This window comes from Budorcas taxicolor, chromosome 5 (genome assembly GCF_023091745.1).
Source record: "Budorcas taxicolor isolate Tak-1 chromosome 5, Takin1.1, whole genome shotgun sequence".
In the NCBI taxonomy this organism is placed as follows: Eukaryota; Metazoa; Chordata; class Mammalia; order Artiodactyla; family Bovidae; genus Budorcas; species Budorcas taxicolor.
In genome coordinates, this window is record NC_068914.1 from 64413304 (window position 1) to 64435109 (window position 21806).

Genomic DNA, 21806 nt, shown 5'->3' on the forward strand with positions numbered 1-21806 from the left:
ATGTAATGCAGTGGAACTTGCAATACACTGTAAAAAAAATGAATATTTTAGTAGGACACTACAGAACAACGAAACCACATACTCTAAGAATTAAGGGGTATAGAATTCAAAGTAATACTAAGAATATCTCATTGTCACTGGCTTAGAATTTAACAGCCATTTTATAGGATATTTTTCCCTAAGAAAACAAAATCAAAGAGAAAACAAACATAAAATTAACCATACACAAGCGTTAGCTGATTTTTTAAATAAAAGAAATATAATTTTTAAAAACAATTCAAATAAGTTAACGAAGTCAAGCACAGAGGGTTACTACTCATCATGCTAGGAATTAGGGAGTCACCGACTATGAAAAAGCCAAGCAAATATAAGCTGAATGCCACAATGAACTCACATCTACCCCACTACACCCTTAATTAAAAAAATAAAAATAAAGACAAAACCCAAATAAATATCTATGAAGTGCCATTAAACAGCTATAAATATTTGAGTATATGCCATTTGTCTATAAAGTGTTAGTATTTTTCTCTATAATAATAAAACTTAAATAACTTTATGTACTACACTCCACTGGAAAGAACAGATTTAAAATAAAAAAACTTTCAGAGATTCTTCTGTGAAAAATTTCCCAAGGAGAAGAAAAAGTGTTCAAGCATTTTCACCCTTAAACACAGAGACCAACAATTCATCTTCCTTCTCAGAATTCTGCTATATGGAAGAAAAGAGGTCAATGAGTAATCAACTCAAATACATTACTAAACATACAGACTAGGGGTCTCATTAATCCAGTATCATAAAGACTTAACCCCAAATAACTGGATTATTATTATTTATTATGTCAGTTATCCAGATATTACTGACATTGACATTTCAGGAAAAAACATGACTAAAGTCCTAAGTCACCAAAATCACCTCATAAAACAATGGTATTCAAAAAATAAATTTCTTCACAGGGATATTTCAATTTATTTTGTAAAAATGGAACAATTTATGCCCACTTTTTTACTGCATATATTTAAGGCATACAAGACTATTTGATACACATCTACAGCATGGAACAGTCACTACAATCCAGTTAATCAACATATTCACTACCCCACATAGTTATTGTCTGTGTGTGTTGAGAACACCTGAGGTTGGACTCTGCTAGCAAATTTCAAGTAGACAGTAGTGTTGTTACCTACAGTCACCATGCTATACATCAGACTTCCGGAACTCATTCATCTTGCATAACTGAAACTCTGTACCCCTTGAACAGCATCTTGCAATTGCCCCTCCCCCTGGTAATCCCCATTCTACTCTACTCATATGCATTTGACTCTTTCAGATCCCCACTTCTGAGACTTTAACCAAAGGAACTAAAATCAAGATTTTGGAGTGATTCCTGCACTCCCGTGTTCGCCGCTGCCAGTGGCCAGTATGCACAGAGAATCTGAACTGGAGGACCAGCCAGCCTATCTGGCAGGTGATGAGCTGCTTAACGTGACTCTTATTGGTGCTTATTGGACTTGTTCGCTGGTATTGCTAACGGAGCTAGAGAAGCAGTCGAGGTCTTTCTTTTGTTCTGACCAGTCTGGCTGGAGGAGAGTAGTGAAGAATCACAGGGAAAATGAATCAATTTTTGAAATGTTAAATTTGTTAAACAACCAAAGTGAAAATATTAAGAGTTCAGAAGAAAGTTATGGGTGTAAGTTAGAGATCTGGGAGTTTAGCAAAGCTGCAGGACGGGTAGAGTGTAAAAAGTAATAAGCAGGTGAGGGCAGCAAGTGTATTTATACATACAATTACACACACCGGTGACAGCTGAAATCAGATTCCTTTCCACTGAAGTTTTTCAATTTTTCCCCCATCTGACAAAATTTATTATGTTATCCTAGAACATCGAAGCTTGAAAGGATATTTGAGATAGTTTTTCAACCACTTTACAAATAATACAACTGAGCAACTGAAGACAGGTGGCTGCCTTGCCAGGTCCCTCCAAATTAGCGCCAGAAAGTCTTAAGAGCTAAGGTTTCTGGACTCCAAACTCCAGGTTCTTTCAAGTCAATAAGAGAAGAGAATACATGGACATTAACTTTATAACTAACTTTACTAGAATAAGGTACTTCCTAGGATTAAGGTAAGCACAGTACAAGGGAAGCTTAGAAATGCTCCAAAGCAATATACTTTTCAAGACAACAGTTCTCATATTAGGCACACAAAATAACATCTAGATTAACTAGGGGTCACTGAAACAAATTTGTTTTACTTCCTGCTCATTAAATAAGAAAGCACCGGATCTAAGGCATGCCACTGAACTAGTTATATTTGCTCTCATCTCTGTAACTTTTATAGGTAAAATTCTCACAGTACAATAATAATTCTGAATAATGAAAAAGCACAATTGCATGCATTATACTGTAGGTAGATAGAAAATTATTTTAATACCACAAAGAAATCAGTTTAAGCAGAAACTGATTACCTATTTTTGACAATTCAACCCCTACTGTTTATTTAATCCAGTCTTTAAATGCTATTCTTTTAATAGCAATTAAGACCTACTATGTACAACACTATTTAAGGAAAATTCAACAATTCCTATGTCAAGAAAAATTTTTTAAGAATAAATTATTGAGAGGAAAAAATCTGAGGCATGAGGCACATATGGCAAACAATACATTGAAATGATTATTATAATAATAAAGTAATTTTAGGAAACTGGAAGTGATGACTAAGGTAAGCACTACATTAAATCTAGCAAAGTAAGACCATGTACCATGCTAAACCACCCATTTTCTTAAATATAATCCTAACTTTCGATAGGAGAAAAGAATATTACTGACCAAAACATGGTACACAGGAGACAGTTCTATTTTACCTTCTACAACAGACTTTTCCTGAACTTTGTCATCATACTTTTACTACAGGCACTATAAATTAAAGAATTTCAATGGTAAAGTAAAAGATACTTTGCAACAGGAAAGAAAATTCTAGGTTGCTTTTCCAAGTTGTGTCTTTGTACATCGAATTTTATCAAAGTGACACCTGTGTAATACCTAATGTCTTAATTATCTGCAGTAGGAGTTGGGAAATATTTTCTGTCAAGTGCCAGATAGTACCTACTGCATAGCACAGAGGACTACGTTCAGCATCTCGTAATAATCTAGGATGGAAAAGAATTTGAAAAAGAGTGGATATATATGTATAACAATCACTCTGCCGTACCCTTGAAACTAATACAATATTGTAAATTAACTACACTCCAATTTAAAAAAGAGGTTAAAAAAAAGAGTCAAAGAAGTTTGACATAGATATTCCTAAGATTATTCTCTACTAGGGCAGGAACCCAGTGATAAAATTAAACCTTCCATTAAATGAATTAACACCATTACCCTGGCTACCTGTGCCCATCAACTCAGAGGTTTCGTACAGAGTTGTGCGTCAGAAAAGAAGTCTGCAGCAGGTGTGGGTGTGTAAGACTTAAAACAGAGCTTGTGACTGATTTGATATTTAATATAGAGCCTGGGACACAATTCTACAGAAATATACAGTTAATATGATACCACACCTAGTGAAAAAAGTCAACTGTTTAAAATTTTGCTGAAATAAAAATCAACAGAATTTATACCACCTAGTAGATAAAACTTGTCAAAAGAAGTTTAACTTCAAGCTAATCAAGAGGAAACAGTCAAATTCAGAATGTAGGACACTTTATGAAACAATCTGCCTGGATTTTTAAAAAAGAAAATCAATGTTATGAAAAATAAAGGTAGAGAAAATGGATCCAGGTTAAAGGAGAGAAGAGTCATAACATACACTATTGAATGTCCTTTCTTGGACCCAGGATCAAAAAAGCTGTAACATATGACATTCTGGGGGCAACTGAAGAAATCTAAATATGGACTGTGTATTAGATAAAATGGTTTATATTAATATTATAAAGATAAAGCAGACATCATAAAACATTAAGTAAGTAAGTGAAGCCGCTCAGTCGTGCCCGACTCTTTGCATGGACTGTAGCCTACCAGGCTTCTCCGTTCATGGGATTCTCCAGGCAAAAATACTGGAGTGGGTTACCATTTCCTTCTCCAGGGGATCTTCCCAACCCAGGGATCAAACCCGGGTCTCCCGCATTGGAGGCAGATGCTTTAACCTCTGAGCCACCAGGGAAGATACCATAAAACATTAATAAGTGGTAAATCCAGGCAAAGGGATTTTGTATGGATTAACCTTTCAACTTGTCTATCAGTTTGCAATTTTTCAGTTTTGAGGGGAGGGAATATATCAGGATTAAGTCTCAGTTTGGCTCCTTCTGTGGATATAAATAGAAGCTTACTTTCCATTCCAGCCTCATCAACTCCTTCATTTCATTACTCTTTTAGTTTTAAACTGTATCAGCTGGGATCTGCTTTCCTCAACCAACAAATTTTATCAAGGGGTCAGCTTGGGAGTAATTTCCTTAGGTAATTTTCCCTGACTTCTCAGGGAGGGGTGAAGACTCTGTTGTAACACTGTTTCATCACCATGTCGAAATTCCTATCTTCTCATCTGCTTCTCTCCCTAAACGACAAAGTCGGGAGGTTCCAGGGCATGTGGCAGGCCTTGCAGTGTTTATGAAATACAACAAAGTGAACACTAAGGGCAGGAGATGAAGGCAGGAGTGGTGACATGCCCTCGAAAGCCAGGAATCACGTGGACTCCAGATGAGGGAGGCATGCAAGTGACGTCAGCCATCCCAGGCCTAAGGCCGGGCATAAGGCTGCCCATTCCACGTCATTCAGGCAGGTGGCACCACGGTAACTTCTACGAGGAAGATTGCTATCTGTCCATGGATACAAATGTAACATCCTAAAGTCAGTCACCCTAAAGATATAACACGTCTAAAGTTACAGGGTCAGTTTGTCTTTTCAGCACCTGGGTGCTCTTTGTTCATGCTGCCTCTGCTTATTAGCTATGGACACGTCATTTAAACTCTAAGTCAGCATTCAGACCTGTAAAATGGGGATAGTTCCTATTCTGCCTGCTGTGCAACACTGTCAAAAATAGCAAATGAAAATTACTTAAACAAACAGTGAACAGGTAGACTCTTAAGTGAACAGTCTTTCTTTTTCTTTAAATAGCATTGTTTTCTCTTTTAATTTATCCTCTCCCCAGTTTCCCAATGGATGTGAGCTTGAGCCAACTCTGGAAGATGGTGAAGGACAAGGAAGCCTGGTGCAGTCTGTAGGGTTGCAAAGAGTTGGACACAAGTGAGCGACTGAACAACGTTTCCCAAGATTTCTCTTTAGTCTCTCACTGGCTAAAGATCAAATGGAAAAGATAAGTCACTGCCCAAATCAGGTATCACGACTGAGTTGGAGGGTATGGATGAGGGGTGGGTGCGTTTATATCTTTAATGCTTCTAATATACTGAGAATCCACCATGGAATCAACAAGCTAATTCAGAGTAAGGATGATAAAGGTTATAAGACTTCTGGAGAGTTTACTAAAATGCAACAATCTGTTGTATTTCTTTATACTAATAACTACGTGAAAGGGAAATTAAGAAAACAAATCTCATTTACAATTGCATTAAAAATAATAAAGTATCTAAGGAATAAATTTAACCAAGGAAGTGAAAGACCTGTATACTGAAAACTACAAGACAGTAATAAAAGAAACTGAAGATGACACAAATAAATGCAAAGATATTCCATATTCATAGGCTGGAAGGATTAATAGTGTTAAAATGTGCATGCTACCCAAAGCAATACAGATTCAATGTAATCCCTAGCAAAATTCCAATGGCATTTTTCACAGAAATAGAACAAACAAGCCTAAAATTTGTATGGAATCACAAAAGACCCTGAATAGCCAAGCAATCTTGAGAAATAAAAACAAAGCCAGAGGCATCACACTCCCTGATTTCAACTGCATTACAAAGATGTAGTAATTAAAACAGTATGATATTGGCATGAGTTTGTATAAAAATGGACATACAGATCGATGGACAAGAACAGAGACCCCAGAAATAAACCTATGCACAGGCGGTCAATTAATTCACAACAAAGGAATCAAGAATATACAATGGGGGAAGTCAGTCACTTCAATAGATGGTGTTAGGAAAGTGGGACAACCACATGCAAAAGAATGAAACTGGACCACTACCTTACATCACACACAAAAATGAACTCAGAATTATAACGACTTTAACATGAGATATGATACCATAAAGCTCCTAGAAAAAACACAGATGCTAAGCTTCTTGACATAGGTTTTGATGACGATTTTTTGAATCTGACACCAAAAGCATAAAAGGAAAAATAAACAAGTGGGATTACATCAAACTGAAAAGTTTCTACATATCATGAAAACCATGACCAAAATGAAAAGGCAATATTTTGTTCTCATAAAATGTGAGAAAAAATTTGCAAATCTATGTATATAATATGGGGTAGATATTCAAAAAATATATATATATATATATATTTACAAATCTATACAAATCAATAACAAAACCCCCAAATAGTCCAATTAAAATATGGTCAAAAGATCTGAACAGCCATTTTCCCAGAAAATATATACAAATGGCCAAGTGGTACATGAAAAGATGCTCAATATTGCTAATCACAGAAATGCAAGTCAAAATCACAACGACGTATTACTTCACATCTATTAGCATGAAATGGAAACAAGGTTAAGTGTTCACTGATGAATGAGTGGATAAACAAAGTATGGTGGACACACACATGAATAGTATTTAACCATAAAAAATAAGGAATTCTGGACATTTACAAAAACACAGGTGAACCCTGAGAGTATTATTATCCTAAATGAAATAAAACAGACAGAGAAAGACACATACCATATGATTTCTCTTGCATGTATATGTGACATATAAACTGCCCCCCCCAAACCAAGCTCACAGATATTAAAAAAGCAAATGGTTGCTGTAAGAGGTGGGAGTAGGCAGCGGTGGGACAGCTGAGTAAACTTAAAAAAAAAAAATTGTATAAAAAAAAATCTTAATGCATTTTCCCTACTTCTTTGGAAAACTCAATAGAATATCTTATCTAGGAAGCAATTTTAAATTGATTGTATAAATTAAAAAAAAAAACCTCACATAAATACCAAAGAACTTAGAAGCTTCTATAGGGTTTCCACCTCAAAACAAAACAAAATAAATACAAAATTCACAGCAAGCCCACAAAGTCCAGGCTAAGGAGGCAAGTGAGTGAAGTGAAATCACTCAGTCGTGTCCGACTCCTTGTGACCCCATGGATTGTAGCCTACCACGCTCCTCTGTCTATGGGATTTTCCAGGCCAAGAGTACTGGAGTGGGTTGCCATTTGCTTCTCCAGAGGATCCTCCCAGGGATAGATACCATATACCCAGGGATCAAACCCGGGTCTCCTGCATTGGAGGCAGATGCTTTACTGTCTGAGCCACCAGGGAAGTCTAAGAAGGCAAATACCTGGGTATATGCTCAGAACTTTTCTTCAGGGTACCAACTTACTTTCTAAACTGATCAAGATACAAGTCAAGGCACTAAGTTCATTTTCAGCTTTAAAAACACAATTTCTTGGTTCTGTTAGATCAGTTTCAAATCACATGCTTTTGGGAATCATGCAGAATGGAATATGTTTAAAGGCATATACTCAAAAATTTATAGTAGTTTCACAAATTCTAAGCTACAGTTTTATTCCCCATATTAACTATCAGAGTTAGCGTAGAGACAAAGATTTCATGTCTGATCTTTGGTTTCAATTGTTCCACCTGTTATCTAGCCCTCTAAGAAATAAAACGACAACAACGACAACACTTTGAGGTCTCAATCCACTTTACGAAAAGAAAGCTTTATGAAAAGCCTGAACAATGAATTTAAACATTAAGGAGAAAATGAGAAACGTTAGGTGTGTGAAGTAGGAAATGTTAATTTCATGCACTTAGGAACACACACTCACACCCCACAGTAGTAGAAGCAGTAGAAGAGGAAAACACTACATGTGTAGGGGTAGAAATATTTGTTACATCATGATGCTGGCTGGCGATGGAGGGTTGCCGCCTTAGTGCCCCCTGAATGGAACTTCCACTCTGGAAAGCATTCACTACATCCATCTGCAAGGAATCAGAGATTGTGACAGCTTGCTCAGCAAGAGAGAGAGAGAACAAGAGAAAGGACCATTCCATCTATCAACATATAAAAAGTAAAGAAAAAGGCACTTTTTACAGAGCAGATAAATAGGCAAGAGGAGCATTTGGAGATGAAGGGGGTGGAAAAAAAGCTAGGAGAAAAGGAGCTTAGGGGCATACGGACACATTCTTTCGTGGTCAGTTAAAACTTGCACTCATTCCAGGCACCAGTACTATTTTTCAAAGAGTAAGTTCTGTGGGTTGGGGAGGCTAGAAAGGAAGCGAAGGAGCACATTCAAACCTCCTCCCCAGCTCCAGAGGCCCCTGGCTCCCGCTCCCATCGTCTCTCCTACCTCTCCACCAGGCCCATACCTGCGTCTGGATTCTGTTCAGACCTCTAAACCACAAGATCTGGCCACGCCGCAACTCCCGCTCAGCGTGATCAATCTCTTCCACATCCTCCGCTAACTCCTCCTCGGGTATTTCCTCCTTTTGTGTGCCATGACCAGCTTCTTTGAGGAATTTTAAACGGCTAGTTGGAATTGTTGAAATAAGCTACAACACAGGGGAGAGAACTTAGAGACAAACCATATCAAGATACAATGAAACTGATCAACTTCAATACAGAAAAGGAATGAAAAGCTGCACTCAAGAGCCAACTATCTTTACCAATGAAGCAATGAAACCTTGTCCATCATAGGCCTTCGTTCTCAGAACAAAAAACATTCTTCTGTTAGCCACACAAAAGATTTAAGTTTGAAGGGCAAAAGTTTCCCTGAATGAAAATAATCTGATTACATTTGCAAATTTTATTTAAGACATTCGAGACCATGAATCATTCAACCATGCTTTGATATATATACATATATACACACTTAAACTCATATTTATTTCAAATAAAATGAAAATCGATCTTATAGGATGCAAAAGAAGTTTACATTTCATTAGCGCTTTAAGAATTCAATGAGGAAAAAACACACTAAAGTTCAGAAAACCTTCGAGGCTGCACTGAAAATAGATTTTATTCAATGTATTTATTTTCATAAAGTATAACTATTTAAAATTGGATTAACACTGATTGAGAATGATACCAAACAGGAACAAATGCCCCAGAAGACATAAAAGAGAGAACAATACCAATATGCATTAACTTGTAAGTGTTAATAGCCATTTCTTAAGGAAGTTAGGAGAAACAGGCATGCAGTGAGTATCAGAACTGCTCCGAGAACTTCTAGTTCAACCACCTCATTTTAGAGACGAAACAGGTTCAGAGACACAGAAAGTGACTTGTTCATGGAGTGACTAAGACCCTAGGTTTCCTGACTTAACAAATCAGTGCTTTCTACCATGGCACCTAAAAATCAATGGACAATGTCAACCAAAGACAGTTGCTAATGCCTACTAGGCATGTACATGATATTGAATTTCCTCTTCTTGAAAATAGCCAGGTGTGGGGGGACGTTGGGGGGGTTGGCTTTGCCTGTGAGGGAACATTATAAAGTAACTAGAACAGTTAAAAGAAAAATGTGGACCTAGTACAGACCCTACTTAAAAGAAGATCTCTGTTAGAAAAGGTCTTTACAATGAGTAAGAAGAGAAAGCTCAGAGCCTAGAAGCAAAAGAAAAAGATAAAAAGCACATAAAGATTGAGTTAAGGTTAAGCACAATCTGAATGTTTAGTCTGACTTGCAAAATAACCATAAATTAGTTCACATCAATTACACACTGTAACATGTGCTAACTTGCATTTATGAAAATGTTAGTAGATTCTCTATCAGTTTTCTAGTCATGGTAATAGACTTAAAATGAACATACACACTGTTATCACTTATCTCTGAAGAAACAGTGACATACATCTGCAAGTCAGCTACCCATAGTGAAGATGAAGGACATCTCATTTTGGAGGCAGTGTATTTTATATGTACACTGTTAAAGTCATTCAATCCAAATCATCTAAAATGTCATTTTGTGGCCTATTTTTCCAGACACCAGGAGTTTTATGGAAACACTTGTCATATCAACTGAAACCCAAGATTTTTTTAATGCTACATTTCAATGAAATTATATAACAGAATGATAAAATGGCTAAAGCATATTTTTATTAAAATATTAATTCTGAAAATGCAAGGTAGGTCATAGAGCAAAAGATACAGATATTAGCATTCTGACCAGTTATAAATGTATCATTTTAGTAACAGTTGTAAAACTTGTTCTAAAATACAAGTTAAAAGACTACGTAAGAAATTAGTGTTTTATTGCATAGGCATAATCATAATTAATACCAAGTGACATACTAGAACAAATATTACATTAAAAAGAATCTCTGAATGTCCTTTCTTGACCCAGAATGAAAACTACTTAGAATCAAGTTATAGAATTGATGAAAGAGTATACACACTAGAAATTAAAAAAAAAAAAATCACTTTAGGTTTGAACAAAAAGTGATGAGATTTTTTTACCTGGCCCCAGAGTAATGTTCCCATTCCTAGGAATATTGACCATAGCCACTGTTCTATTGAAAGTTCTGAACAACTGAAAGGTTTTCCACCAAACTGCACAATTATTATCTGGAGGAATAATCAAGAATAAATTTGTTTAGTGAAGCTGCTGACTTACACTCTGACCCATGCTCCTTATATCTCACTGTGGACTTGCAATGAACAAACAAAATAGCTGATCCAGACATGCTTTGAGTAGCACAAAGGCACTGAAGAATGACCTTACTTCCATCAGTTGTCCTGGGCATATCAATCTAGGCCAGCAACTAAGTGTTATCAGACTTGCTTGGTAGAGAGACAAGAAGTTATGTTTTTGCTATCCCCATATATTAAAAACATAAAATAAACCTAACTTTGACAGTAAGGAGGAACTAACATTTTAGTGTATCAAGAATAATGATTTCTTTTAAATAAAATACTTCCAGAAACTATACAACAACTAAGCAAGCAACAGTTCCTCTCAAGTTGACAGAAAAACTGAAAGCTAAAACAGAAATGGTTTGCAGAGAAATAATTGAGAGTTTGGGTTTCAGAATCCAGTGCCCAAGGCATAGAATGAATAAACGCTTCAAAATTCTTAGACCTTCATTTTGAAACTAGCACCGTCACTGTCTGATTCTATCTTTGAAAAGCTCACTTTTTAAATCTTACTGTGTTTACTGACCTCCTGATGTGATCATGCACCATTCACCCACCTGCTTTGATTCCAGATTCTGCTATTAACAGTCGTTTGCATAGAAGAGTACCACAGAATTCAAGGTGGTATAAAACATAGGTATAACACATAATTACGTAAAATTTACCACACGTAAAGTGATGCTTAGTTTGCTCTTATTATGGTCTTTATAAAAATGGCAAAATTCGGTCCTTTCTATTCCTTCTCAGCCTCACTATTCATACCCCATCCTCCACTTCTCTTCTGCCTTGTTTTGACAATATTACAAAACATAAAACTGGCATATAACCAACTCAGGATGCAGTCGTTTAAAATCATGTGGATTTTAAAATACTTATTTCAAAACCTATTTTTACTTAATAATGAACTCAACTGTAGAAATACAACTGCTATTAATTGCTAGAAGCAATTAAGGGATCACTCTAGGTAGACTAAGAAGTGGTTAGCTGTTAAGACTGGCCTTAAATAAGATCAACAGTATAACAGTTTTCATAAAAGCAATGTAGAATAGATAATCAGAAACAGAGTGAGCGTGAGCAAACACTGCTGTGAGCAGTGTCGCAGCCGCAGAACCAGTAGTGCCACTGAAGGGGTCCTAGTTTAATATGCTCATTCATAGGCAGAACTTCAGGATGGGGCAGATTTTCACTTGAGTTGTGATATTTAAAATTCTTATTTGATGTCATCAAGGCAATTCACAGAAGGCCCACACATTGAGGTCAAGTATTTTCTGGAATAAGCCACCTGCTTACCTAAGATCTTCACACAGTAATCATATTTGAAACGCTCTTTTACAATTACCCACCTGTACCACAAAAGTGCCTAAAACAATTGTGCAGAAGATGGCATTATTAAAGATTCCTTCAAACACATTTCTTTCACCGTGAATTTTCCGTGCATTTATTTCGTTGAAAAGTTGCATCAGTACAAAGGTGTTAAAAACAATAGTATAATGTTCCGATGGAGGAGCATGCAAAGGAGCATTTCTTCCGCTATCAATATCAAAAAACTTTTCTCCTGAAAGAATGGAAAATTATTGCTTTGTAATTATCATACAAAATAACTGAACATTTTAAGGAAGCATGCAATAAAACCTAGCCAGACCTTTCTTTGATCTCTAACAGCAGCACAGAAAGAGTTGTGAGGGACCTGGGATCCTCCAGTACCACTCTCTTATCTTAGATGGAAGGAGACTGAAGCCCCCCTGAACTATGGTGACATGTTCAAGATCACATCTAAGTTAGTGGCAGGGCCAAGGATAAGAAATCAGGACCCTTTACTTCCCACTACTATCACACTGCCTCTCAAAATGTACTAAGCATCCACTGACAGAAGAAATTAAAGATAAATGGGGAGCCAGAAAGAAAAATAGCATACATTCTTGAAAAATCTGCAATATGAGCTCAGGACCAAAACAACTGAAGCTTTACTGGGCCCTGAATTCTTACCGGCAAACAAGAGTGTAAAGACTACAACAAGCTGATAGAATGCGTGACCCAGAATATTCTTCATCATCGTGCGTGAGATGAGAGGCTTATTTCTACCATAAGGTTTCCGAAGCAAGAGAGATTCAGTGGGGGGTTCGGTCGCCAGAGCCAGGGAAGCAAGCGTATCCATGATGAGGTTTACCCATAGCATCTGCACAGCTTTAAGTGGCGAGTCCTAGAAAAGACAGGTGTCTTAACAGACACTCACAACTTTTCAGGGATTCAGCAATTCTCAGGAAGCCATTTCTATTTAAAAACTTAAAGTACAGGAGTTAAAAATTACATGTCTGTATTAATTAACCTAAAATGCTAAGCCTGAACTTATTTAAATACTTAAATATTCGAAAAAGGCAGGTTATATACATTTGTGCTCTAAAATAAGCAAGTTTTAATAAACAAATTGTCAACCTACTTGAGTAATACAGGCGCCCGTGAAAGCAACAATCACTGCTACTACATTAACGGTAAGCTGGAACTGAAGGAATTTTGAGATGCTGTCATAGACATTTCGTCCCCACATAACTGCTTTAACAATGCTTGTAAAATTGTCATCCGTGAGAATAATATCAGATGCTTCTTTAGCTACATCAGTTCCAGCGATACCCTATTAAAGAAAATTTCTGAGAATTAGACTGAATGTTTAAAATACAACTTTTAAATATTTGAAAGGATATGTATTTTACAAACAAAAATTTACTATTATACTTAATAATTATTGACTTACATTTACTGTAAAAGTCTAAGACACTGTCTCCCAGAAAGACATTCATCTCAGTAGAAATTGAAAATAATAAATGAGACATTTACAGTAAAGTTCAACTTCGGTTTAAAAAAAAGAGAGAGAAATGGACACAAGTACTACCCCAAGTTCCTTCCAAAAGTCACATAAAAGATTTTTTTAAATTAAAAAATAAAAATTCTCAATGGCTAAAAGTTAGTGGGAAAAGAGATACATCATAAGAGGTTGGAAAGCAGATAACTAAATAGTTAAGAAACTCAACAGACCCAGAAAGCTGAGCCCTAAACCAACAGTAGGGAGAGCAGAGTAGCCGCTTTTTTTGCACCCCAGGACTCTTCTAAGTAAGGCTCAGGACTTACAGCATCGGATGAAGAGGTGAAGGCGTGAATAAAAACAGAAGAAATTCTTACGTTTACTGAAGACACTGAGGAAGTACTTAGAAGGTCTAAACTAAAATAACAGAGTCTCTCAACAGGGGAATGGGATAGATGAGTAAGTTGTGGATTAATAAAAATGAGTGAACTACAGCTCTATGCAACTACACAGATGAATCTCACCACAATGATGCATAAAGGAAGATGGACTCAAAAATCACATGTAACAGATAATCATAATTACAAAGTATAAAAACAGACAAAGGGAATCTTCAGAATACTGGTTATCTCTGTGGAGAGACACAGCAGTAATTAGGAGAGAGTGTGGGTGAGGAATATGGGAACACAGAACATATATTTCTTGCCTTGCACGGAACAGGTCTGTTGATTCGGGGTAATCCATTCAGTGCATACTTATGACAGAGAAACTTTTCTGTATGTGTTACATTTTAATAACAAAATTAAAAGAAAAGGCAACTGGAGCCCCAGAAGCCCTCCCCAAGCCCACACAACTGGGCACTTTGCTACTCTCTGGCCTGGCAGGAGACCGCCTGCTAACTGACCAAAGAGGGCCCAACAGCGAACTTTAGACTCAAGGGTGCCACGTGCTGCTGAGTACAGTACTCTTTTTCTTCTACTTGTTTCCCAGAAATCAAGATTGCCCTGTAGGCAGCAGATTTGAAAACTCTTTCCTGAAAATCTGACCATCCTAGGAGATAAGACCGACAGATACCAAAAATTCACGGCACCCTAAGAAAGTGAAATGGCCAAGCCAGATCACTTTACTGGGAAGCTTCTGGTTGATACGTTGTACATAGAGGCCTCAGGCTTTCCAGCTTTTCAGCTTCCTACTGGTAAAAATATGCAGAAACAACCAACCATCACTTTGACATGTGATGAAAGCACTAACCTGAAAGACACAGATTAAATTAAAGGGAGATAGAGACAGACTCTACAGAGGCACACAAGCTGATTTAAAAAAAAAAAAAATCGGGGTATCCCAGGTGGTGTTAGTGGTAAAGAACTCACATAGGAGACATTAAAATTAAAAAAAAAAAAAAAAAATCAAATCCTTAAAATGACAAAAGGCACAGCAATGAAACAAGAACTCAGAGATCTAAAAACAACTCTTGGAAATTAAATATATGATAACAGATATGAAAATACAACAGAAGCTGAGGAAATACTCCTGTACTCCTGCAAGATGATAAAAGTATGGCAGAGAGGAGGAAAAAAAAAGACAAAATAAGGCAAGCCCACGAGGTTAAACAACCAGGGGGACAAATCCACAAAGAATAAACAGTGGAGAAGAAATAAGACGAGTATAAGAAAATGTCACAAAATTGAAGACAATGAGTTTTCATAGAAAAAAGTTGCCCTGAGACAAAACATCATGACGTTTCAGAGGACTGAGAACAAAGGAAAGACTTACATACCACCAAAATGGAAAGAAAAGCAAAAGGAGGTTCAAAATTCAAAATGATACGCAGTAACAATGAAGGTACAAATCCAAAATTCTGAGCGAAAGTAATTTTCGATCTAGATTTTTATACCAAGCAGGACTAAGTATCAAGGAGAAGTCTTTGAAGAAAGAGAGATTTCACTCATAAAAGTTATGAAAAAGTTTAACTTTCATGAATCCTTTTTCTCAGGAATCTATTGGAGATGGCATTACTACATGAGAGGGTAAACCAAAAAAGATGATGACATCACACAACTTCATAAATCAAAAAGAAAATTACATCAAATCTAAGAAATTCAAATGCAACATAATAGAGGGGTAAGGAGACAGCTGTGCAGCAGGCTGAGCAAACAGTTCAGATGAAAGCCATGTCAAAAGATCTGGGAGAGGTAGTAGTAAGAAGGCAGAACGGTAAAACTGCCTGACATCTCTGGCATAATGGAAGGAGAAGATGCTGATGAATTAGTGTTAAGAACATTACAAAAAAACTAAGAAAATAAACAGATAAAGATTAAAAGGTGAATTGAAAAAGAAAATGTATAGTGAGTGCAAAAAGTCACACAAGGAAGTAACAGGAATTATCAGCGACCACATGGCTCAGCTTTCCATTAAATATAACCAGTCACACTAAGGATGGTATACTGACAGATCTCTAACTCTGATGGAAGAAGGCAGGATAAGAAAGTGTGCATGAAAGCTTACAGATGTCTCTGTGTGTGCCTATCAAAGTGCTAAATCCTTACCTCCCTAAATGAAAAGTCATCAACAGATGCTTTTTATTAAACAAATTTAAAAAATCCTTGTTATTGTGCCATTTAGATACATGGAGGCAAACAACTAAGGAAAAGAAACAGCAAAAATAGTTGGTTTTCTTTAGTCAGAAAATGAGCTGTAAGAAATGATAAGTGGTAGGGGATATAGTTTATCAAGTCTTATACAACTGTCTGACTTTTTAAAAGCTATGTAATATTGTTTTGATAAACAAAAACAAAGTCCAAATCAAGCTTTTCTTAAAATAGTTCATGAAGGAGCAATCTTAATTTAAAATTTTGGTTTCTAGCCCCTAATCTGAATATTTTACTTTTAATGTGCGACATGCTTAACACATCCAAACCCAACACATTTCCCTGCCTCTAATGGTTCTCCATCTTTAGCAAATGCAAATCTCACAGTCCCCAGCTCAAAATCTTTTGAAATTTGAAAAGCAACTTTAAGATGTTAATTGGTGTCCAAATAAAAACTAGTTCCATTGTGAAACAAGCCTGGGAAACTTTATATCAAAAAGAGTTTAAAATAGCTTTTTTATGAGCTTCTTAAAGCTGTATGCTGCGGCTTTCCAGGTGGCTCAGTGTTAAAGAACCCGCCTGCCAATGTAGGAGACCTGGGTTCAATCCCTAGGTTGGGAAGATTCCCTGGACAGGGTTGCCAGTAGTATTCTTGATACTGGCAACCCACTCCAGTATTCTTGCCTGGAGAGTCCCATGGACAGAGGAGCCTGGCAGGCTACAGTCCAAAGGGCTGCGAAGAGTCAGACCTCAGAAGTTTGCGTGGGAACTGCTGATCTACAGGATAAAAGAACAAATTGCCCAGCTTCATAGTCAAGGCCCTTCTGATCCTCACATCTAGTATCCACCACCACACCCTCTTCTAGTGAAGTCAGGCTACTTGCAATTCTTGGGAGTCTCCTGGCAGTACTTTTCTCCCTCCCTCGGCTCAAATGGCACCTCTTTCAGAAAACCTTTCTTAGCCTCTAGAGGCAGAGTCTAGGACTTCTTCCTGGAGGCACTCTCCGTGCTGTGTTTAGCCCTTCACTGTTGCCACTGTGCTTCACTGATGTACTCCCTTATGTGCTGAACCCTTAGGAGGCAGCAACTACTCACCTCTGGACCAGATACTGGGAACAGCTTCTTAATGTTTGGAGATGAAACAAATGTTTATTAACCCAAAGTCTGAAAGCATTTTAAATTAAGATATTTTAACTACCTCAGGGAAGATTTTATTACCACAGATGCATGCCTGCTTTTAGAAATATTAATACATCATGGCGTTAGGCAGTTAGAATAGAAAACAGGAGTCCAAAATGGCAGTGACTAAAAGACAAGGAAGGGAAAAGCTGGCGAAAACAGAACAGAGGAAAGTCAAAGGAAGGTCCGAGGACCGGAGTGAGGACTTCAGGTAGAACAAACAGCCCTCCTGGCTGAGCCCAATTTGCACAGAGCAGGCCCGGGGGGAAGAAAGCACACAAAAAGAGGAGCCAAAGGGCGCGCTTTCGCTGCCCCCCACCCCCGCGCACCGGGGCGCTCTTCTCTTCACGTCTTTGACTCAACATGCCCTCACACCTGGAAGACGGATTTTCCTGCTATTATCTAAATAAAATAGAGCTGTAACCCTGACTTGTCTAAGAGCTATAACACGGTCCGTTCGAGACCTGAGAGCTATAACATGGTCTAGGACCCAGGAGCTGGGACATGCTGAGGGGGCTTTAATGTCCGTCACTCCAAACCTTTGTTGTGACGAGACAGAACCGAGGAGCATACACTCGCCTGACATCGATGGTGCCGTGACTCGGATTTAACCTGGCTGAACAAACCGGGGCGCTGGCTGCAAGGATAAGCCAAGCACAGCAGGAGCCCAACGCAGTGCAAGCTCCCGCAGAAGCGGGACACCAAGAAAACCTAGAGCAAGGGAACTGACAAAAGAGGCCCATCGTGCTGGAAACCAGGACAGCGAAAAACGAACCCAGCAGAAAGGTCACGCGTCTCAGTCTCAGATTCCAGAAGACCTCCAGTTAAGGTAGCAGGTCCTTGCTCCTATGGCTGGAGGGACATGCCTACCAAAATCTTAATTCCTTTACAATCTCTCATTTCTTGTTTCCTTGAACCCCCGTGAACAGGCGGGAGGCAGTAGGTGCAACTGAGGGACTCTGGAGAGGCTACTCCTAGGCACGTCCCAAAGGCGCTACCTGCTGGGCCCCAGTAGCTGTTACCCAAGCCGGTGCGGGTTCTTCTGTCCTTTCTCTTCTCTGTGCCAAGGATCAGGCCAATGAAAGCTGTGAGCACAGGTCAGGAATTTAGCAGGCTTTCTGGCAGGCTACGAAGGGGATCCCTTGGCATGTTTTTCCCACTGCTTTTTCCTCCTGTCCTTCAGCTCTCTCTCTCCCAGGACTCAAGCCTGGCCAAAACCCATGAAGCTCAGGCTCGGTCTCACTGCAAAAACTCATTGAGACAAAGTGGTAAGTAAGAGGTAGATTTGTTAGGATTCAGAGAAGCCATTCTTCAGGGTGTGGGCCATTGCCAAAGACAAGGGCTGGGGCCATGGAATGCAGCCTGGCTAGGTTTTGCTGGCGGGGTGAACTCATATGCTAACGAGTGGGAGGATCATCCCAATCATTGAGGAACCACCCACCCCTCCCTCTTTTGACACTGCCTTAGAGCTGTCCTGCCATCTCTGGGTGTGTCTTTTGGTTTACAGATTGAGGATTAAGGTTTACTTGAATTTAACTTCATGGGAAATAGATGGGGAAACAGTGTCAGACTTTATTTTTCTGGGCTCCAAAATCACTGCAGATGGTGACTGCAGCCATGAAATTAAAAGACGCTTACTCCTTGGAAGGAAAGTTATGACCAACCTAGACAGCACATTCAAAAGCAGAGACATTACTTTGCCAACAAAGGTCCATCTAGTCAAGGTTATGGTTTTTCCAGTGGTCATGTATGGATGTGAGAGTTGGACTGTGAAGAAAGCTGAGTGCCGAAGAATTGATGCTTTTGAACTGTGGTGTTGGAGAAGACTCTTGAGAGTTCCTTGGACTGCAAGGAGATCCAACTAGTCCATCCTAAAGGAGATTGGTCCTGGGTGTTCTTTGGAAGGACTGATGCTAAAGCTCAGTTAAACTCCAGGACTTTGGCCACCTCATGCGAAGAGTTGACTCATTGGAAAAGACTCTGATGCTGGGAGGGATTGGGGGCAGGAGGAGAAGGGGACGACAGAGGATGAGATGGCTGGATGGCATCACCAACTCGATGGACCTGAGTTTGAGTGAACTCCGGGAGTTGGTGATGGACAAGAAGGCCTGGTGTGCTGGAATTCATAAGGTGGCAAAGAGTCAGACACGACTGAGCAACTGAACTGAACTGAATTTAACTTGTCATGTTGGACCCAACTGATTTTAATTGGTTTGCGTTATGCCCTTGTGCTATGTTATTCTTTCAAAGATTGTGCTCTGCCCCATTCCCTCCTGTTTCACGCTCCTTTCCTCAGCCCCATCCAGGCCCACAATGTTGCCTCTACAATCTTTTGGAGGGACAACCAGAAAATAGCTGGCCTTGGGAGGGAAATACTATATAATATCCAACCCCTTAATCCTACTCAGCACTGGTCACGCTGGAGGTCTTGGGGATGCCCAACTCCAGTCCGGGGGTCCCAGGAGGTCAACCTGCCTTGACCTGCCTAGGGATTTGGTCCTCGAAAGGGTGTCACGCCTCAACCTGCTCAGAGATCCGCCAGTCCCAGGGAACCCAGGAGGTCGTCACACCTCGATCTGCTCAGGGACCCAATTCTTGGGAGGCCGTCAAGCCTCAACCTGCCCGGGGATTACATCTCCAGGAGGCTGTCACGCCTCAGCCTGCCTGGGGATCTGCATCTTGACCTGGGAACGCCTGGCTCTCAGGTTGCAACAGTACTGGGTAGGATAAGCTTCAGAAAGACTCACCCCTAAGGAAGTCCACCCATGGAAGTTGAAGGAGGCCTATTAGTTTTTTCTCTTCCTTTCCCTCCCTGTCATGACTGTTTTTCAGATGGGAAATAACCAATCCACTTCCCAGCAGACACCCTTGAGATGCATCCTTGATAACTGGAAGCTGTTCGATCTTCTAACTCTGAGGAGGAGTCGCTTAAAATTTTTTTCTGCCACTGTGTGACCACAGTATCCACTGGGGGATGAGGAACACTGGCCTGAGGATGGGACTTTTAAATTACAATACCATCCTGCAATTAGAATTATTCTGCAAAATACAAGGGAAATGGACAGAGATCCCCTATGTCCAAATTTTCTTCCGATTAAGAGATATGAAGGAACTCTGTTTTAAGTACAGGACTATTGTATGCCCTAAAAGTGAGCCTACTAGGCAAATGGTGTTAGGCACAGGCAACCAAGAGGAGGAATTCCCCCCCCCCCGGCCCGCCCCCATAAAGGCTCACCTCCCACAGCTCACAAGTTGTCTGATGCTCCTTCCTTGTATCCAAACGTGCCCCCATATCCAGGAGCACCCCCTCCACAAAAGCCACCTCAAGTATGTCCCTTAGTTGAAACTGGAGAATTCAGACCAACCCGGGTCCATAAGCCCTCTCCCTCTTAGAACTAAGACAGATCAAGTAAGACCTGGGAAGCTATACAGATGACCCAGGCAAATATCTAGATACTTTCCAACATATTACCTTGGCCTTTGACTTGACATGGAAGGACATCATGGTCATATTTAGTTAAACTTTATCTGACCCTGAGCACCCTAGGGTCTTAAAGGAAGCCTGAAGGCATGCAACAGGGCTTCACAAGTCAAGCGATAAATACCCAGTAGAGGAAACTGCAGTCCCCTCTTCCGACCTAATTGGAATTATAATGACCCTGAGCACATCTGGGAAAGGGATCATTTTCTAATCTGCGTGAAGGCAGGATCAGTTATGCCCACGTCTCAGCAATAACTCAGGAGCCCAACGAGAACCTCATTGCCTTTCTGGAGAGGCTAAAAGAGGCCCTCCAGGAGTTTACCAATCTGGACTCAGAATCTTACGAGGGACAGGTGATTTTAAAGGACAAATTCCCGTCCCAGTGTACATCAGACATCAGAATTAAGTTACAACAGCTACAGCAGCAGGACCCTGCTGCCTCTTTAGATGAGATGGTCCAGACAGACACCAATACCCTTTACAACAGAGAACAGGAGAGGGAGGCCAAGCCCAGGAAAGGGAGAAAAGGAAAGAGTGTCCGAACCGTGACAAGTCTCCCAGAACGGCTTGCCACAAATGCCATCAACTAGGACACTGGGCAGCACTCTGCCCTTGGGACCCAAGAGCCTCAAGGTCAAGCGCCAAGCCTTCCCTCATGATGGTTCAAGAGGACTGAAGTGGCCCGCTCCAGCCAGCCCGCCTGTCACAGATAACCATCACGGGGCTGGAGCCAAGGGTGCAACTGGATGTGGCAGGTAGGTCTGAGAGCTTCTTGGCTGACACAGGGGCTACCTACTCTGTCTTGATCTCCTTCTCCGGAGCCTTCTCCTCCCAAACCTGTACCATTCTGGGTGCTACAGGAAAAACAATTACTAAAAGATTCACCCGAGCACTTCTTTGTTGCTGGGATGGACAAATATTTTCCCACCAGTTTCTGGTGGTCCCTGAGTATCCTACTCCCTTATTGGGAACAGATATACTCATTAAACTGGGGACCACCCTTGTGATGGGAAGCTTTTCAGCCCTTAGAGCTC

The 21806-nt window shown here is 39.6% G+C and overlaps 1 protein-coding gene across 1 annotated transcript in view; it reads right to left on the minus strand.

Moving 5' to 3' along the window:
* The window catches only part of ATP2B1 (ATPase plasma membrane Ca2+ transporting 1), a 131469-nt gene that overhangs the window by 1855 nt on the left and 107808 nt on the right, over positions 1-21806 (minus strand). Inside the window, exons 16-21 of the mRNA XM_052640685.1 lie at positions 13165-13356; positions 12714-12927; positions 12071-12282; positions 10551-10658; positions 8464-8646; positions 7990-8076 (exon numbers count right to left, since the gene is read on the minus strand). Of these exons, the coding sequence (XP_052496645.1) occupies positions 7990-8076; positions 8464-8646; positions 10551-10658; positions 12071-12282; positions 12714-12927; positions 13165-13356 (996 nt within the window). The remainder of the gene's footprint in view (positions 1-7989; positions 8077-8463; positions 8647-10550; positions 10659-12070; positions 12283-12713; positions 12928-13164; positions 13357-21806) is intronic.